At 34.3% G+C, this 17,903-nt stretch overlaps 2 protein-coding genes across 2 annotated transcripts; one reads left to right on the top strand and one right to left on the bottom strand.

Annotated features, from left to right (window-relative positions):
* On the top strand, positions 999-3,552 carry LOC109820923. Its single transcript, XM_020387118.1, has 4 exons — positions 999-1,360; positions 1,487-2,112; positions 2,698-3,385; positions 3,477-3,552. The coding sequence occupies exons 1-4, from the start codon at positions 999-1,001 to the stop codon at positions 3,550-3,552; spliced, it is 1,752 nt and encodes a 583-aa protein (XP_020242707.1).
* Positions 7,384-9,077, bottom strand: LOC109822349 (probable E3 ubiquitin-protein ligase ATL44). Its single transcript, XM_020388537.1, has 3 exons — positions 8,769-9,077; positions 8,546-8,664; positions 7,384-7,844 (listed from the first exon to the last, which is right to left on the bottom strand). Exons 1-3 carry the CDS (start codon positions 8,913-8,915, stop codon positions 7,541-7,543), a joined length of 570 nt encoding a protein of 189 aa, XP_020244126.1. The 5' UTR covers positions 8,916-9,077; the 3' UTR covers positions 7,384-7,540.

Raw genomic sequence — 17,903 nt, 5'->3', positions numbered from 1 at the left:
TCATCATAATCAAATCCCGGTCTTTGTGAAAATCCTTGGGCTAAAGTCTTGCTTTATATCTCACAGTTTTATTCTTCTCATTTCTTTTCCTCACAAATACCCATTTACATCCTACTGGCTTTACACCTTCAGGTGTTTGGACTACAAATCCAAAAACTTTTCGTTTAGCCAGTGAATCTAATTCAAATTGGATGCATCTTTTCATTTTGACCAATCATTTCTTCGCCGATATTCATCGACCGATCTGGGTTCATGATCCTCGTCATCTTCCATAATATCAAGTGCTATATTATATGCAAGTGCATTATCGACAATTACTTCTCTTCGGTTCCAACTCTTAACAAAATTTATTGAAGTTTCATTTTCTTCAGGAGTTGGCTCTTCAAGAGCGACCTCTTCAGGAGGTTGAATTTTATCATTAGCAATATTTTGATCATTCGATCCTCTTTTCTTTTGAGGATTCTTATCTTTGGAACCAAGAGGTCTACCACGCTTCAGGCGTGCTTTATATTTATTAGCACTTTTAATTTGTCCTTCTGGAATATCCTTTTAATCGGAGCATTTTCTGCTGGAATATGCGATTTAGTAATTCTTCTAGAATCACTAAAAGCATCCGGTAATTGATTTGCAATTTTTTGTAAATATACAATCCTTTGAACTTCCAGTTCACATTCTTTTGTATGAGGATCAAGAAAGTCTAATGATATTTTCTAAGTAATTTCCTTTTTCGGTTGATCTTTACCTCCCCCTAATGTCAGGAAATGTGATTCATCAAAATAACAATCTACAAATCATGCAGTAAATAAATCACCTATTAATGGTTTAACATCTTTAATTATAGAAGGTGATTCATACCCGACATATATCCCAAATCTTCTTTGAGAGCCCATTTTAGTACATTGAGGCGGTGCAATAGGAACATATACCGCACAACCAAAAATTCTTAAATAAGAAATATTAGGCTCGTGACCAAGAACTAATTGTAAGGGAGAATAAACATGATAACTTGTGCTGAAACAAGAATTTGGTGTAGATTAGACAGGATCCTTGTGAATGAGGAATGGATTCAATCTTTTACTTCTAGCCAAGTGGAGTATCTTGAACCAATTTGCTCAGATCATTCTCCTGCATTGATATCAATTGAGGATGAAAATTTTGAGGGGAAAAAACCTTTTAAAATTTTCAAAATGTGGACAAAGCATTCAGATTTTCTTACTGTGGTTAAGTCAGTTTGGGAGCTGGATATTAGAGGCTACAGAATGTATAAATTTTATTCAAAACTTAAAGCTCTCAAACCTGCATTAAAGGATTTGAATAGAAAGCACTTCATGAACATTAGTGAACAAGTTATAAGAGCAAAGTAGGAGGTGTCTGAAATTCAAAGACAATTGTGCACTGACCTCTTCAATTCCTCTCTGATACTGAAAGAAAGAGAGGCTATAAATAAATATGACAAGCTCTTAAACTGTGAAATATCCTTCTATAGGCAAAAAGCCAATATCAAATGGGATTTGTATGGAGATAAGTGTTCACAATTTTTCCATTCAATGATGAAAGCAAGAAGACATCATAATAGAGTTCTTTCAATATATTCTGAAAATGGTGAAAGAATTACAGAGATGCCCAGAAAAGTTGATGAATTTGTTGGATATTACAAAAAATTATTAGGGTCTTCTACTACAACTGATATTCCAGACCCAGAGGTGATCTCTAATGACCCTATTCTTTCTTCCTCACAAAGAGATGGCTTATGTTCTCCTATTTCCAGAGAGGAGATAAAACTTGCAATTTTCTCAATGCCTGATGGGAAAGCACCTGGACCTGATGGCTTCAATGCCTCCTTCTTCAAAGCTGCTTGGAGTGTAATCAGTGAAGACCCGTTCTTAGCCGTGGAAGAGTTTTTTCAAACTGGTAAATTACTTGGTGCTATTAATGCAACAGGCATCACTCTGGTACCAAAAACTCTTAACCCAAAAACCCCTTCTGATTTCCGCCCGATATCTTGTTGCAATTGCATTTATAAAATCATTACTAAAATTCTAGCTAGCAGAATTCAGAATGTCATGGGGTTTCTAATCAGTGATGCTCAAAGTGCATTTGTCAAGGGTAGAAGTATCTCAAATAATATTTTGTTAGCCCATGAACTCATCAAGCATTATGGAGGAAAAATACTTCACCAAGAGCTATTCTTAATATTGATCTTAGAAAAACATTTGATACCATTGATTGGAGTTTCATTAAATCAATGCTTATGGGGCTGGGCTTTCCTGATATGATGATCATGTGGATAATGGAGTACATTACAACCCCCAAATTCTCCTTGTCACTTAATGAATCTCTTCATGGATTTTTTTCAAGGCTCGAGAGGGTTAAGACAAGGAGATCCTCTATCTCCTTATCTTTTTGTTTTGGGCATGGAATATTTATCTCGAAAGCTTGGTACACTTTAAAATGATGGATTGTTCAAATATCACCCTAAATGCTCCAGGTTAAAGATAACACACCTATTCTTTGCTGATGATTTGTTGTTGTTTGCAAGGGCTGATATGAACTCTATTTCCAAAATCTTCAATTGCCTTCAGGAGTTAAGTCATGTATCTGGCTTAGACAAAAACCCAAATAAATGTTCAGTTTATATGAGCGGTATTGATGATTCTCTTAAGTAACAAATATGCTCTTATTTGAACTTCTCTGAAGGTATTCTACCAGTGAGATATCTTGGTGTGCCATTGATATCAAAAAGGCTCTCTTGTTTGGATTGTTCTGCACTGCTCAGTAGAATCTCTGAGAAATTCCAAAATTGGCAAAAGAGGGAGGTGTTATCATATGCCGAGAGATTACAATTGATCAAATCTGTCATCTTGGGAATTCATATATTCTGGACAAATAATTACATTTTGCCAAGTAAAGTTCTTCGTAAGATTGACAACTTATGCTCTGAGTTTCTATGGAATCGGAAAATTCCTCTTGTCTCATGGAATTCAGTTTGTCAAAATAAAAAACAAGGAGGTTTGGGTGTGTTTTCTGCAAGAATTTGGAATCAAGCTGCTGCTATCAAGATTATGTGGTTAATACATCTCAAAAAGGATCATCTGTGGGTCAAATGGGTACATGGTAACTATTTGAGTCATGCTAATGTTTGGCAGGTGCAAGTTAAAGTAAACGATTCATGGATGTGGAAGCAAATTATAAAGATGAGAGATATGTTGATTGGTAAGCTGGGGAGCATTGAGAATCTGAAGAATTTAATTGATAGCTACTGTGTAAATGGAAAATTTGTTGTTTCGGCAGTTTATGAAAAACTGAATCATTCTTCTCAGCAGGTAGCATGGTCAGCTACTGTATGGGATAGTCTTCATTATCCCAAGCATTCTTTCATCTTGTGGTTAGTTGCCCATTCTAGGTTGCTAACACAGGAGAGACTTTGTCGTATGAACATCATCAATACTAATAGGTGTGTGCTATGTTCTAATCAGCTGGAAACATGCCAACACCTTTTCTTTGACTGTTAGTACAGTGCTAGTGTTTGGAACAAGGTCATGGATTGATTGAAGTTCAATTGGAGATCTTGTGATTAGGAGCACATTATAGATTGGTACAGTTGTAGACTTTGAAGAAAGAATTTTACAAAAAATTTAAAAAGAATGGCGCTCTCTGTTTCAGTATATCAGATATGACAAGAGAGAAACTTGAGGATATTTCAAAGCAAAATGAGACAACCTGATCAACTGCTTCGTGTGATAAAAATCTCCATTTTCTCTAAAATTTTGAATGATGATTTTCCAGAGTATGTAAAGGAAAGTATTGTGAGATTGTAATTTTGTAATCTTTTGGCTAGTTGAGATCCAGACTATCTGGAATTGTTAAGTGCTATGTAATGTTCACACTTGGTAATGAATAAAATCATTTCCATTGACCAAAAAAAAAATATGATAACTTGTCGGTCTAATTCTCATAATTATTGCTGCATGTAATATAACATATCCCTAAGCAGATAAAGGAAGTTTAGACCTCATTAATAATGGTCTTGCAATTAATTGAAGCCGTTTAATAAATGATTCGGCTAGACCATTTTGTGTATGAACATGAGCTACATGATGTTCAAAACTTATCTTAATAGTCATGCAATAATCATCAAAGGCATGTGATGAATATTCACTATCATTATCTAGACGAATTTTCTTAATGGGATAATCAGGAAATTGTGCTCATAATTTAATTATCTGAGCAAGCAATCTCGCAAATGCTAGGTTGCGACTAGATAATAAACTTATATGTGACCATCTTGTTGATGCATCAATTAGTACCATAAAATATCTAAATGGCCCACATATATCACCATGAATTCGTTCTAGAAATGCAGGGGATTCAGTTTCCACTTTCGTTGGTGATGGTCTAACAATTAACTTCCCTTGGGAGCAGGCAACACATGAGAATTCATTAGAATTTAGTATTTTTTTGATTTTTCATTGAACGACCATGTGAATTTGTAATTATTCGCCTCATCATTATAGAACCAGGATGTCCAAGGCGATTATGCCAAATCATAAAATCATTGGGGTTAGTAAACTTCTGGTGTTCAAGGTGATACATTTCAGCTGCACTTATTTTTGTATAATATAAACCAGAAGATAGAGAAGACAGCTTTTCTAATACGCATTTGTTCTCAAAAATGGTATTTGTAATCAATAAATATTAACTATTTGTCTCATTCATCTCGATATGATATCCATTTCGGCAGATATCTTTAAAACTTAGCAAATTTCTTCGAGACTTTATCGAGAATAGTGCATTATTTATGATAATTTTAGTTCCTTCGGGGAGAAATACAGTGGCTCTTCTGGAGCCCTCAATCAATTTAGCACTACCACTTATTGTGTTAACATTTGTTTCTTCCATTTTTAAATGAGAAAAATACTTCATGTTTTTAAGTATAGTGTGTGTAGTAGCACTATCAATAAGACAAGTATTATCATCACCATTGTTTGATCTCAAATATTTGACATCCATTTCTTCTTCATGAAGAAATGACAAAGAAAATTACAAATAAAAGTAAATATCAATAAAGTTCATAAATTATAAAATTCATAAAGAAAATTACATAAAAGATGCGAAAGTAACAAAATTTAAAATATCAGGTATTTGTCATGAGATCATTTCGTAACTTAAGGTTGCTCAAGGAAATCAACTACATCGAGGTGTGTGATATCATCAAGATCATCATAAACATTGTTTTGATTAATAAAATTTATCTTGGTATTTTTGCCTTTCCCTTTTAATGATGCCTGATAGAAGTCAACAAGATGTTTTGTTGTACGACAGGTATGGGACCAATGACCTTCTATTCCACACCAGTAGCATATTTCCTCATAATGTTTCTTTTCTTCACTTTTCTTATCATTATTATTGTCCCATTTCTGGGAGTTGTTTTGTCTTCTTCCACGGCTATGATCAATGTGATTATAAGGCACATATCTGCCACGACCTTGATTTTGAAATTTAGTTGCATTCGCTTCAGGGAATGAGCTAGAACCAGTAGGTCGGGATTCATGATTTTTTCAATAATAATTCATTATTTTGTTCAGCCAAAAGGAGGCATGAAATCAATTCAGAGTATTTCTTAAATCCTCTCTCTCTCTCGATATTGCTGTTGTAGGAGCATATTCGAGGCATGAAAAATGGAGAATGTTTTTTCTAACATATCGTCATCAGTGATATTTTCTCCACACAATTACAATTGAGAGGTAATTTTATACATTACAAAATTATACTCACTGATTGATTTAAAATATTATAGCCTTAAGTGAAGTCAGTCATACCGGGCTTTTAGGAGCACGACTAACTTCAGGTGGTCAAATCTTTCCTTCAAATTATTCCACATAGTAAGTGGATCTTTCACAGTTAGATATTCAGTTTTTATTCCTTCATCCAAATGATAGCAAAGGAAAATCATAGCTTTGGCACGGTCTTGATTTGATGTCTTATTTTCTTCTATAATAGTATTTTTAAGACCCATTGCAGCAAGATGTATTTTAACATCTAACATCCAAGATAAGTAGTTCTTTCCAGAAATATCAAAAGGCATAGATTCTTGTTTATAAGGTTAGTCATAGTGAAAAATAAATTGTATTGGAAAGAGAAAATTTACCTTGAAAGTTTATCCAAAATATCAACATGTGCCCAACGATGAATCTAATGGACTTGAAGAAGATTGTTTCAATGGTAGAGTCTCGTGCTGATAACGTGTTGTAAAACTAATGAAGTAGAGAAGAAAAGTAGACGAGAAGTAGAGAGAATTTTTATTTCATTTGTTCTTCATTATTATCACAAAGTGAGGTAGGAATACCTCTATTTATATACAAACTAAGATGATGATACATGAATCATATTAATTACTCATTCATGGACTTAATCTTTCAAGAACATGCATTGTGTTGTTCTAGGAAGAAGATTAATGTACTAGGGGAATATCAACTTCTTGAGAAACTAAATGGACATCCACATTATTTCATAATAATAAAGAACTAATTAGTGTTATCTGACGACAGAAGATTTTGCAGAATCCTAAAAAGGGTTGACGAGGATCTCCGAAGATTTCACACCTGTTTTTATTAATATATTAATAAACTTTATTTTTATAATGAACAAGAGATTCAGTGTCAATTTTCTCTTAGGCTAAGTATCATAAAACCCTTCATAACTTTCGATGATCATCAGAAAAACCCCTTTAACTTTTAAAATATCAGAGAACGCCCTTTAAGTTTAGTGGTTATCGGAAGGTCTCTTTAACTTTGAGATTTTATCAGAAAACCCCCATAATGTAAGGTGCTTTTTTGATAAAATCTCAAAGTTAAAGGAGGCTTTCTCCAGTTAAAACCTGAGAGTGACAGAAAGTTTTTGTGATAAACCTTATGCTTAAGGGGATTTTACTGATATCTTGAAAGTTAAAAGAGGGTTTTCTTATAATCGTTCAAAATTCTGATATTTACCCTTTATCGTACTATAGCTAGGACAAATTATAAGCTCATCATGATTGTGATGAGACTAAAAAAAAAATTTGTTTTTCCCTATTTGTCTTCTTCGTGCTTTTTATCAAAGCTATTCATGTCCTTACACGCATAAATGTAACTAAGCAATGATATCTCTACTTTTCTTAGAGATGGAGACTGTACAAATTATTCCATATAAAAAGCAACCCCACTAAGCATCTGACTCAAAAGAATGCACATAAAGTATATTTTTCCTTTAGAAGACAGATCAAAAGAACACCAAGAGCATCTTTGGTTCATGTATATACCACACAATTCAATCTTTTTAAGTCATTTAATGATTAATTTCGAGGAGATAAGATACTTTGTGCAAACTATCAAGTCCTTGGCAATGTACTACACCCAAAATCATTGCAAAATTCACCAATTTACGACATAGATTAGATAACCAATCATTTGAGTCCTTTCATGACAAATGCAAACCTCTGCAGCAACATCACCTTATATGATATAATTTTCGAAGATCATTTATATTATTAACACTCTTAATTCTAATTCACCTGAGAATATATCGACATTCTGCAACAAGGACACTGAGAATTACTCTCAAGCCACGGCATCGCGCAGTTCCAATGGAAGTGATGCGCGCACGGAAGATGAACCAGGATATCACCGGTCTTGAAGTTCTCTAGGCAGACGGCGCATTCGCTTTGTTCTGAGGATTTCCATCCTAGCTTGCTCCAACTGAACTTCCTCGCGCTTTTCTTTAGGGAAAACACTTCTCTTTGGATGTTGCCGAGCATCATAGTTGATCTTAATCCATTGCTACTATCTCCGCCTCCTGCGCTATTGTGCCTGAAATTTGAAAAAGAGAGCATAAATCTAAGAAAGTGATAAAATTTTGTATGCATGCCTGTCGATGATGAAGAATTTCGAGATCGATCACAGAAGAGACTTTCGACGCATGAAACTCTCTGACAACAGAAAGTGAGGGGTAAGCCAATTTTTGGTCTTAAACTGGGCCAGGATTGTTCCACCTCCTCCAGTCTATGCCAAACTTGATTTAAGAAAGTTGCCAGAAACAATCTAACAAAGGAAAGCAAACTATTTTAGTGTCGACCCAAACTAATTTTCTACTTAAAGTACGTGTATCTATCATTCTTTCAAGTGTTCACAATGTGATATTATTACTTATAAGAATTTTTAGCCCTCAACCGATACAAAATTAGTCGTATACCCCCCTATTCCATAAGTGTTTAGGTATCATGAGTCCTCCACGTCCTTTTGGGTACCACACAGAAAGGATTAAGAAGAAATCACGAGCATCCCTTCAGATGCAATATAGGTCTCCTGATAAAATTTACACAAAACAAATTAGAAACCGAATTTCTAATAAATACCCATGAATACCCGTCCAAATTAATTAAAAGGTTTCATAATTTTGACGACCAGATATCTCGCGAATTCCAAGAGAAGCTTTTCGATCAACGGGGCAGTAAAAATTAATGGGTTTCTTCTCTGATAAAAAGTACTTAATTAAACATATGATCGAGCACCTCTTGATCTCTGTAGATCTCAGTTGATTCCTCAATCTCCCGTCCAACCTCTCCTTCGCCCCTCGAGCCACCTCCCCAAGCTCTCCACCGTGAAATCCTTTACTAACGCCGCTCCTTGCCTGCTCGTGAATTTACATACGTCCCAAATAATCAATCAACGGTCATCTCAAAAACAGCAATTAGTGATTAACAACAAAGAACAAATTAATTAAGCTATACTCACAACTGAGCTAGCGTTCAGGTGAGGCTCGACTCCGGTCGTGTAAAGACAGAACGAGGGCCGTCTCGACCCGGAGGCCGAATTCATCGAGCCGCCCTGGTGAAATCTCCGGCGGCGGGCGCTCTCAACGCCGGGGAGCATTCCGGCCATGGCTTCTAACGAACCGAACCCTGACGTAGCAGAGTATATATGCGTACGCTAGTAGACGTTAGCTAGGAAATAGAGTTCATTTTTTGTGGTTGGTGCTGAAAATTAAGGGGAATGAGATTGGGTGGGATAGGAGAGGAACAGGGCATGAGAACTGCATTCTTCAACTGTAACAAGGACACAGGAGGAGAGACATGATGAAAGAGACATGCATGTGGTCATTTCCCTGAAGGTTCCCCCTTTGAATGCAACAGGGCGTTGTTTATCTCCAAGAAATAAATATATTTATGTGCTACGTGCCTGTTTGGTTGAATAGAGTTTAGGAATAGGATTAAGAATCCTATTTTATTTATGAATTCCAATCTAATCCATATAAAATTTATAGATAAGTTTTAGTTTTATGGAATCCTTTTTTTTTTTGCATTCTATGTTTGTTTCACCCAAAGGATTAGGAATTTCACTTTTATAGAATTGGTCCAATTCCTAATATCATGTTTGGTTCGGAAAGAATTGGGAGATGTGTCAGAAATTGGAATAAGAATTGGGAGAGGTGTCAGAAATCACGCCCAATTCCTCTCAAAAAGAACGGATTTGAGTTTCCTGAAATTACCACTGTTTGAGCCACTTTATAGAATAGCAATTCTATAAATCATTTTTGAACCAAACTCAGGATTAGGATTCAGTTGGATTCCATTAATTACGAAAATGCCACTGTCAGGTCCAAATATCATTCCTATTCCATAAACTTGGTGAAACAAACAGGCCCTACGAGTATAAAATTGTTCTTTTTTTTTGTTTTCGGCAGCGGAGGAAACTTGGTTAGGGTGCTCATCTGTTCAAGGATGAATCCGGCTCGAATCTAACCCTTCAAAAAAAAAAAAATACAGGGAATTGAATCTCGTATCAATTCATCTCAATACCCAAAAAAAAGGGTTGGAGTGTGTGTGGGGTGGGGGGGGGGGGGGCAATCATATTTGAATCGCGCGTACCATTTCAAGAAAATTATTATTCTTAAGTTTCACTGTGATTCCGTGAGGTTTTGATAATAATGATTTTAAATTAGTAATTTAGGTCATATTGATTCGAAGCTAATCAAGCCTATACTTAAAAAGCAAATTAAAATTAGCATAGTACAGAATTTCAAAAAAATTCTAACCGAGTGTAAAATCTTGGAAACAAATTTAGAGTATAAAATATTATAATTTAATTTAGAATGCTGTATAGTTATTTTTGTTTACTAAATCAGGATATTGTAATAATCTAAGGATACACAGATTCTGACGTGCCATTAATTCAACAAGAATTATTGTTGGGTAGTTTTTTAAACTACTAAAACTTTAGAGCAAAGACATTAAAAGAATGTGCCTTGTTGTTTACGTCACCACCCTCATTTTCCTTAACCACATGCCTATGGATCTTATTGTTGATTTCTTTCTATTTTTCTTATTCTTTTCGGTTACACTAGAGATTTTATATCAAAGAAAGGGAAACATGCGGTGGTGGTGGGAAATTTGGAAGTTTGTGGGACACAAATGCAAGGATCCAAATGGCAAGTGGAAGAGATCCAACCAAAGGTCACTTTTAAAGGTAAGAGCGTTACTTGGTCATATTTATTGCCCTCTTGTTTTGTAGGGCTGGGTCTCGGGTGAGCCTAGGCTTAGTTTGGGCCCGCTAAGGTACATATGTTGAAACGAACATTTTGTACTGGCCGAGAAGTTACTATTTTAGCTCCCGAAAATGTGAATGGGTTACATTGCTTGGGATAGAAATAGGGGCGCACCTGGTCAGGATACGGCTCCAATATGATGTTTACTATGTTCATATACACTTACCCATCTCGGATATAGATATAAATATACATCGGTAAAAATTTTTATTACCATATCCGCTAAAATCGGATACGGTTAAAGATATACATGCAGATATATGAGCGGATATGCATGCGGATACAAAACGGATACGAGAAAACTATATAGTATGAATAAAAACATAGTTCATGTGATACAAAAAAGTTCATTAGTATGTTCATTATAATTGAAAAGTTAAGATTAGATATCTTGATCATCAAAATTAATCACAAATCCATAATCTAATAATCGAAACTATCGTAAGAGTATGACTAACCACAAATCCATAATCTAATAATCGAAACTATCGTAAGAGTATGACTAATATGTATTCGGATATTTCGGATACGGATACAAGAGTATGACTAATATGTATTCGGATATTTCGGATACGGATACGGATATTTCACTATAAAACCATATCCATAACCATATCCTATCGGTTATAGATTTACGTAACCATATCCGTATCCTAACGGATACGGTTACAGATATTTCCTTTGATACGGATATGGTTTAGCACCCCTAGATAGAAAGCATTTTCAAAGGAGGAACAATGTCCCAAAGTTTTGCAACATTTAGAATAAAAGCCAAATACTATAGAATTTGTTTTTTGCCCCTAAAATAGGATCAATTTCACGAAGCCCTCTAAAGTTTGGTCATTTCTCAGATAACCCCCAAAACTTTCAACATGTCACAAAACCACCTTAATTTGTGCAGGAAGCACCCTATAATTAATTGATGGGTGTTGCTTCTAACTTTCATCCGAGCATGTTTGGCAACGTTTTTGTTTTGACTTACAAGTAACTTTTTACTTATAAGGTACTAGCACTATGTTTTTTACTTATTGGTAACTTATAAGTAGAGAAAAAATAAGTTGGAATTTCCCAACTTTTTTTTTGCTTAATTATAAAGAGTTTTATTTCTTCACGCTGAAGACCAAATTACCCCTCAAAACCTCTTTATCATTCTACAGTGGATGTCTTAATATGAAATTAATTAAATAGTGTCAATATTAGTAATTAATAACAACAAATAGTGTAATATATAAAAAATGTATATAACATAATATATATAAAATATTTATAAAATATAAAATATATTTTAATTAAATATTTCATTATTATAAATAATAATAATTAATTATTTAATAAATAAATAAATAAATAAAGTTATTATTAATTGTCAATTTATTAATATGAATTTAACTAATTAACTCAATAATAGTGATTAATAGCCATAAATAATTCAATATATAGAAATATTTTGTTGTGAAATGATTATAGTATTAGCATTAATAATTAATAACAATAAGTAATGTGATATATAAAATTTATATATAATTAATATTATATTTTTAATTAAAATTTTTATTATTAACTGTTAAATAATTTTTTAATTAATAAATAAATTTATAATTGTTAATTATTTCATTAATTTGAATTTAATTAATTAATCCAAATATTATTAATTAATGACTAAGTGAAATAATCATAGTGTCAATTTTAGTAATTAATAATAATATTTAATAATGAGTTGGAATTTCCCAACTTTTTTTTTGCTTAATTATAAAGAGTTTTATTTCTTCACGCTGAAGACCAAATTACCCCTCAAAACCTCTTTATCATTCTACAGTGGATGTCTTAATATGAAATTAATTAAATAGTGTCAATATTAGTAATTAATAACAACAAATAGTGTAATATATAAAAAATGTATATAACATAATATATATAAAATATTTATAAAATATAAAATATATTTTAATTAAATATTTCATTATTATAAATAATAATAATTAATTATTTAATAAATAAATAAATAAATAAAGTTATTATTAATTGTCAATTTATTAATATGAATTTAACTAATTAACTCAATAATAGTGATTAATAGCCATAAATAATTCAATATATAGAAATATTTTGTTGTGAAATGATTATAGTATTAGCATTAATAATTAATAACAATAAGTAATGTGATATATAAAATTTATATATAATTAATATTATATTTTTAATTAAAATTTTTATTATTAACTGTTAAATAATTTTTTAATTAATAAATAAATTTATAATTGTTAATTATTTCATTAATTTGAATTTAATTAATTAATCCAAATATTATTAATTAATGACTAAGTGAAATAATCATAGTGTCAATTTTAGTAATTAATAATAATATTTAATAATGAATTATATAAAAATATTGTATTATTATATAATAATTATTATTAACTAAATATGTTTAATTTAATAAATTATTATTGCTTATTATTTTATTAATATGAAATTGATTAACTAATCTCAATATTAGCAAATTAATAACCATAAATAATGTAATAGTACCAAATATTTTAATAAAATCTATTTGTTATTATGAGATAATTAATTTTTTTATTAATTAGTTAATTATGTTATATATATAATATTTGATTAATATAAAATTAACTAATTCATATTAGTATTATAAATTAAAAATCATAATAAATTTTAACTAATAAAATTTAATTTATTTTTAGGTAATTAACAAATAATTTACTAACATTATTTATCTGCTTAATATAAAAATGAATTAATTAGTTATAATATGAGATACAACAATATATCTTTTTTGATCATTCAACAATTAAAACAACCTTGTAAGTTATTTGTTTACCAAACACATATCTACTCAAATATCCTTATAACTTAAAGGATTTATCAAACATCTAACTTATTTTTTTTACATACTTAGAAGGAGTTTCAGGAATAAGTAATAAGTAATTTATAAGAAGTCAAAAAATAAGTAGTTGCCAAATATTTTTAAGTACAGAAAGGTATTGTAAAACCCGTGGTCATTTATGAGATAACTCTTTTAACTTTCTAAACATCACAAAACCCTCAAGTTTTGTCAGAAACCCCCCTAACTAAAATTGTTAGAGGGATTTTATGAAAAATGTTTAAAGCTGATTTTTTGGGGGGGAGCGAGGGTGTTGGTTCCAAGAACCCCAAAACTTCGGGGTGTAGGTGGGGTTTGTTTGTGACAGTTTAAAAGTTAATCGGGGTTATCTGAGAAATGCCCAAAGGTAAGGATAAGTTTCATAAAATTTACCAAAAAAACCCCTTAGAATTAGCCAAATGATTAGTATGACAATTGGATTGATGAAGCAAAACCGGCCTTAGTTTTTAGGATGGAGCGTTAAGACATTATTTTGACGTGTCCTTTCCTGCAGGTTAAGCATTTTCTTTTTCTTGGATCAAAATCATAACTATTTTTTGCAATGATATTTTTTCTAAAACCCATTTTAAATGTATGCCACTGGTAAAATTTAAACTTGTATTGCACTGATAGCATCTTATAGTCATTTTTACGGCATTGGAACTCCTAAATTATGATAAGTGGATCAAGATTTTCAATTTTAAAATCTGTCACAGAAACATGTCTTCTACATTAGAAAATAATGAGCGCAATATGGCATATAAGAAATTCTTACGTATATAGTGATGTGATGTATCTGAGTCTCACTCAGGTTTATTGTGCTTCGAGGAACCAAAACAAACGCCGAGAGAGAAGGCCAAACAATCCAAAATAACGGCACAAACACAAACAAACGAATTTTACGTGGTTCGGCGAGTTGCCTACGTCCACGGGACAAGAAGGGGATGCGTTTTTACTAATATAGAAGAAGAGTACAAATAGAAATTACAAATCCACAAACTAATCTCTCACACAAAGCTCTCAATCTCTCAATCTCTCAAACAAAACTCTAACCAATAGCTCCAGAAAAAACTCTTTTCTGTGCTCCAAATATCCCTAATATTGCTCTCCAAAAAACCCTAAAATGTGTGTTCCTATTTATATCAAAACAGAAACCCAAACCAATCAGAAAACTAAAATCAGACCCAAAATCGTGATCCGGTCGACCGACAATGTGGTCCGGTCGACCGGCCAGAAGACAGAAAACTCAACAAAATCAATTACAGGGTTTCGGTCAACCGACAATGTGGTTTGGTCGATCGGACAGGGTTTGCGGTCGTCCGACCTATCCTTGCGGTCGTCCGACCTATCCTTGCGGTCGTCCGAACAAAAGGCCAAAAGAATATCCTGTAGGTGCACGTTTCCGGTCGACCGGCCTAGCCTCGCGGTCAATCGGACAACACCCAAATTGTTTTCTGCTTCATATTTTCTGAACTTCGTCGCAATGTCGCCAATTCTATAATTCTCTACCTCGGCGAAGTTTTCCCAAAACTAAACCGACACCAACCAAACCAAATGTCTCACTTGTTGCGTCCAGTACGAAGTGAAACAAATTCACGACAACGGACTCAATCCTCAACAAGTCAAGACCCAAATGAGAATACGAACAAACTCTAAATGTCGGTATCAACTCACCAAACCGTCTGTATCATAAAATGACTGACTACGTATCCTCTTTCCCAAGGAATCAAGCCTCACGTAGTTCACCAAATGGCCTCCAAAGGCCCTCAATCAATGAGAAGGACTTTTAAACCTTCACAATCATCACTAACAAATCTGCAGCTGATAGCTTTTCCAATGACCCCAAAATGAAACGAACTAAACACCTCCACTTGAGGTGAACCAACGGCCATAACCAAATCCAAATTATGTTCATCAGTTACACTCGAATCAACTAACTTATAATCCGTATCCAAATCAACATGATCCCCAATCTGTGTCATCTTAGCTAGAATCCCAAACGATACAGAACGATCTGGAAAACGTGGAGTAATCTCCACCCAACGTGGAGTAGCATCACTCTCCACCGGCTGTGATATCCTAACGATCTGTCCAACACTCTCCACCCACTGAGAGTCAAATGTGACATACCTACTCAGAACAATATCAGAGTCCAATACCTAATAACCAAACATGATTCTGAGTCCCAAATGTGCACTCGGATTAAATCTCACATCCTCGATGTGACCATATGCTGGGCAACCAAATATCCGAAGCAACCCAAAATCTGAAGCAACTCCACCAAATCCAAATACTCCAAACGTGGCAGTCAACAACCTATGAATAAGATGACTCTAATATGTCGAAGCCTCAACACTAGAACTCCTCTGTAAACTAATGCTCGACATCAAACACCGATCCTCCTCCAGCAAGGAACAACTCATCAAATATGCCACCTCATCTCGTCGCCCCAATGTTTCCTCTCCAATGAAGTGTCTCAAACTATCGTAAGCTTGGCACAAATGCAGAAAAGAACCTCTACCAAAATCAGAACGACGTATTACCTTTCTGCCAATACACTTCTTCCACTTGTTGTTGACTACTAGGACTTCACACCAACGGGACTTGGTTACTACCCACAAATACCTAGAACAGTCACCAACATAGGAAACCAAATACCTATTACCTCCCAAGGATGCCTCCTTGGAAGGCCCCCAAATGCCTGAATGAACACCACCTAGAAGATCCTTCGCTCGGTGAATAGAAGTGCCAAACTCCACCTCGGTCTTCTTGCTCATACCAATTTGCTCACATGACTTCAATCTGTAGGTCAAAGCACTCCTCAACAATCTACGCACGACATCAACAATCTAATATACCAGCATCAACAAAAGGCATAGTCTAGCCAAATTCAAAGAAGTCGTCAGTTCTCCACCAATCACCGTGCTCCCAATAAAATAGTACAAATTCTTTTTTCTGACGCCTTTTATCACAATTATGGATCCAAATGTGACCTTCAAAGATGCATCCTCTAAGGTCACTCGATAGTCTGCTGCCTCCAAAACTCCAAGTGAAATGATGTTCTTCTTTAACTGCGGAACGAACCTCACTTCATCCAACTCCCGAATCATCCCGTCATACATCCTAATGTGAACGGTACCGATACCACAAATAGGGTATTCATGATCATTAACTATGAGCATGACATCCCCTCTTTCCAACTCCTTAAAGTTGGATAACCAATCCCTCCTAGGGCAAATGTGGTAAGAAGCATCCGAATCTAACATCCACTATGTAGGGTCGGCAACACAAACTGACGGTAGTGCAGGGCACGAATAGCCTGAAGAATCCGAATCTAAATTGTCACCACTAGCCTTAGCATTATTCACCTCTGAAGCTTGAATAGATTTACCCTTATTCTTCCCGACTTGATCTGTCAACTTTGGGCATTCGGCTTTTCAATGTCCATCTTCTTTACAAAAGATACACTAGTTCTTACCAACTGCAGGGTGTGCTCCTCTAGACTGTGATCTCCTACTACGGTTTGGACTCTTCCTTCTTGCGACCAATGCCCCCGCTATTGTATCAATCGAAGTCTCCTTATCCTTCTTCCGAAGCTGATAATTCACAAGTACAGTAGTGATCTCACTATACGAAAGAGATGTCTTTCCATTAATAAGAGTAAGAACGAAGGTATCATATTCCTCGTCGGGCAAGGAACTCAATAATAACAATGCATTGTCCTCATCTTCAGTCATAACATCTACATTCACCAAATCCGCAAGAAGCTTCGTGTAGTTATTCATGTGATCACCAATGGAGGTTCTCTTCTTCAATTGGAAGCGATAAAGCCTTCTCTTCAAATTAATGTAAGCAATTTTCCACACTCTTCGTCAAATACTTGCTCTCTAGGATCTCCCAAATCTTCTTTGTCGAAGTCTCATTGATCACATCATATTTTAAATCTTGTGTTAAACAAGACCTAATTATACCACACACCGTTCGATTCATCTTCTTCCAAACATTCTCCTCAACGTCGTCCGGTTTCCCGTCTAACTCGAAAGTGTCCTCCAAATTTTGCGCGTTGAGCGCAGCCAAAACTTCACATCTCCAAAGACCAAAATTGTTAGTGCCGTTAAATTTCTCCACATTTATCTTCATAGAGTGAATACTCAAACTTTAGACCGTCTTCACGCCAGAAGTACCCTCCATAACTCCTTCTTTCTCGGCTATCTTTCTCAAAGCACCAACAAACCAATGCGGAACAACTGAAGAATACATTCAAACTGGAAAAAAAAAGATTTTTACCTCCAATTGAAACCCTAACAAGAGCCTCCGAAAGATCTCACCCCCACACTACGGAAGACAAGATCCACAATAGTAAAGATCTCACCTTTGTCACCAACTAAAATCCTAGACGAGCTTCCAAAGCGATCTACTCCTCCACCTGATCTCAAGCGTAGCA

Source organism: Asparagus officinalis, chromosome 8 (assembly GCF_001876935.1).
Source record: "Asparagus officinalis chromosome 8, Aspof.V1, whole genome shotgun sequence".
Taxonomy (NCBI): Eukaryota; Viridiplantae; Streptophyta; class Magnoliopsida; order Asparagales; family Asparagaceae; genus Asparagus; species Asparagus officinalis.
This window is presented reverse-complemented; position numbering and strand designations above follow the sequence as displayed.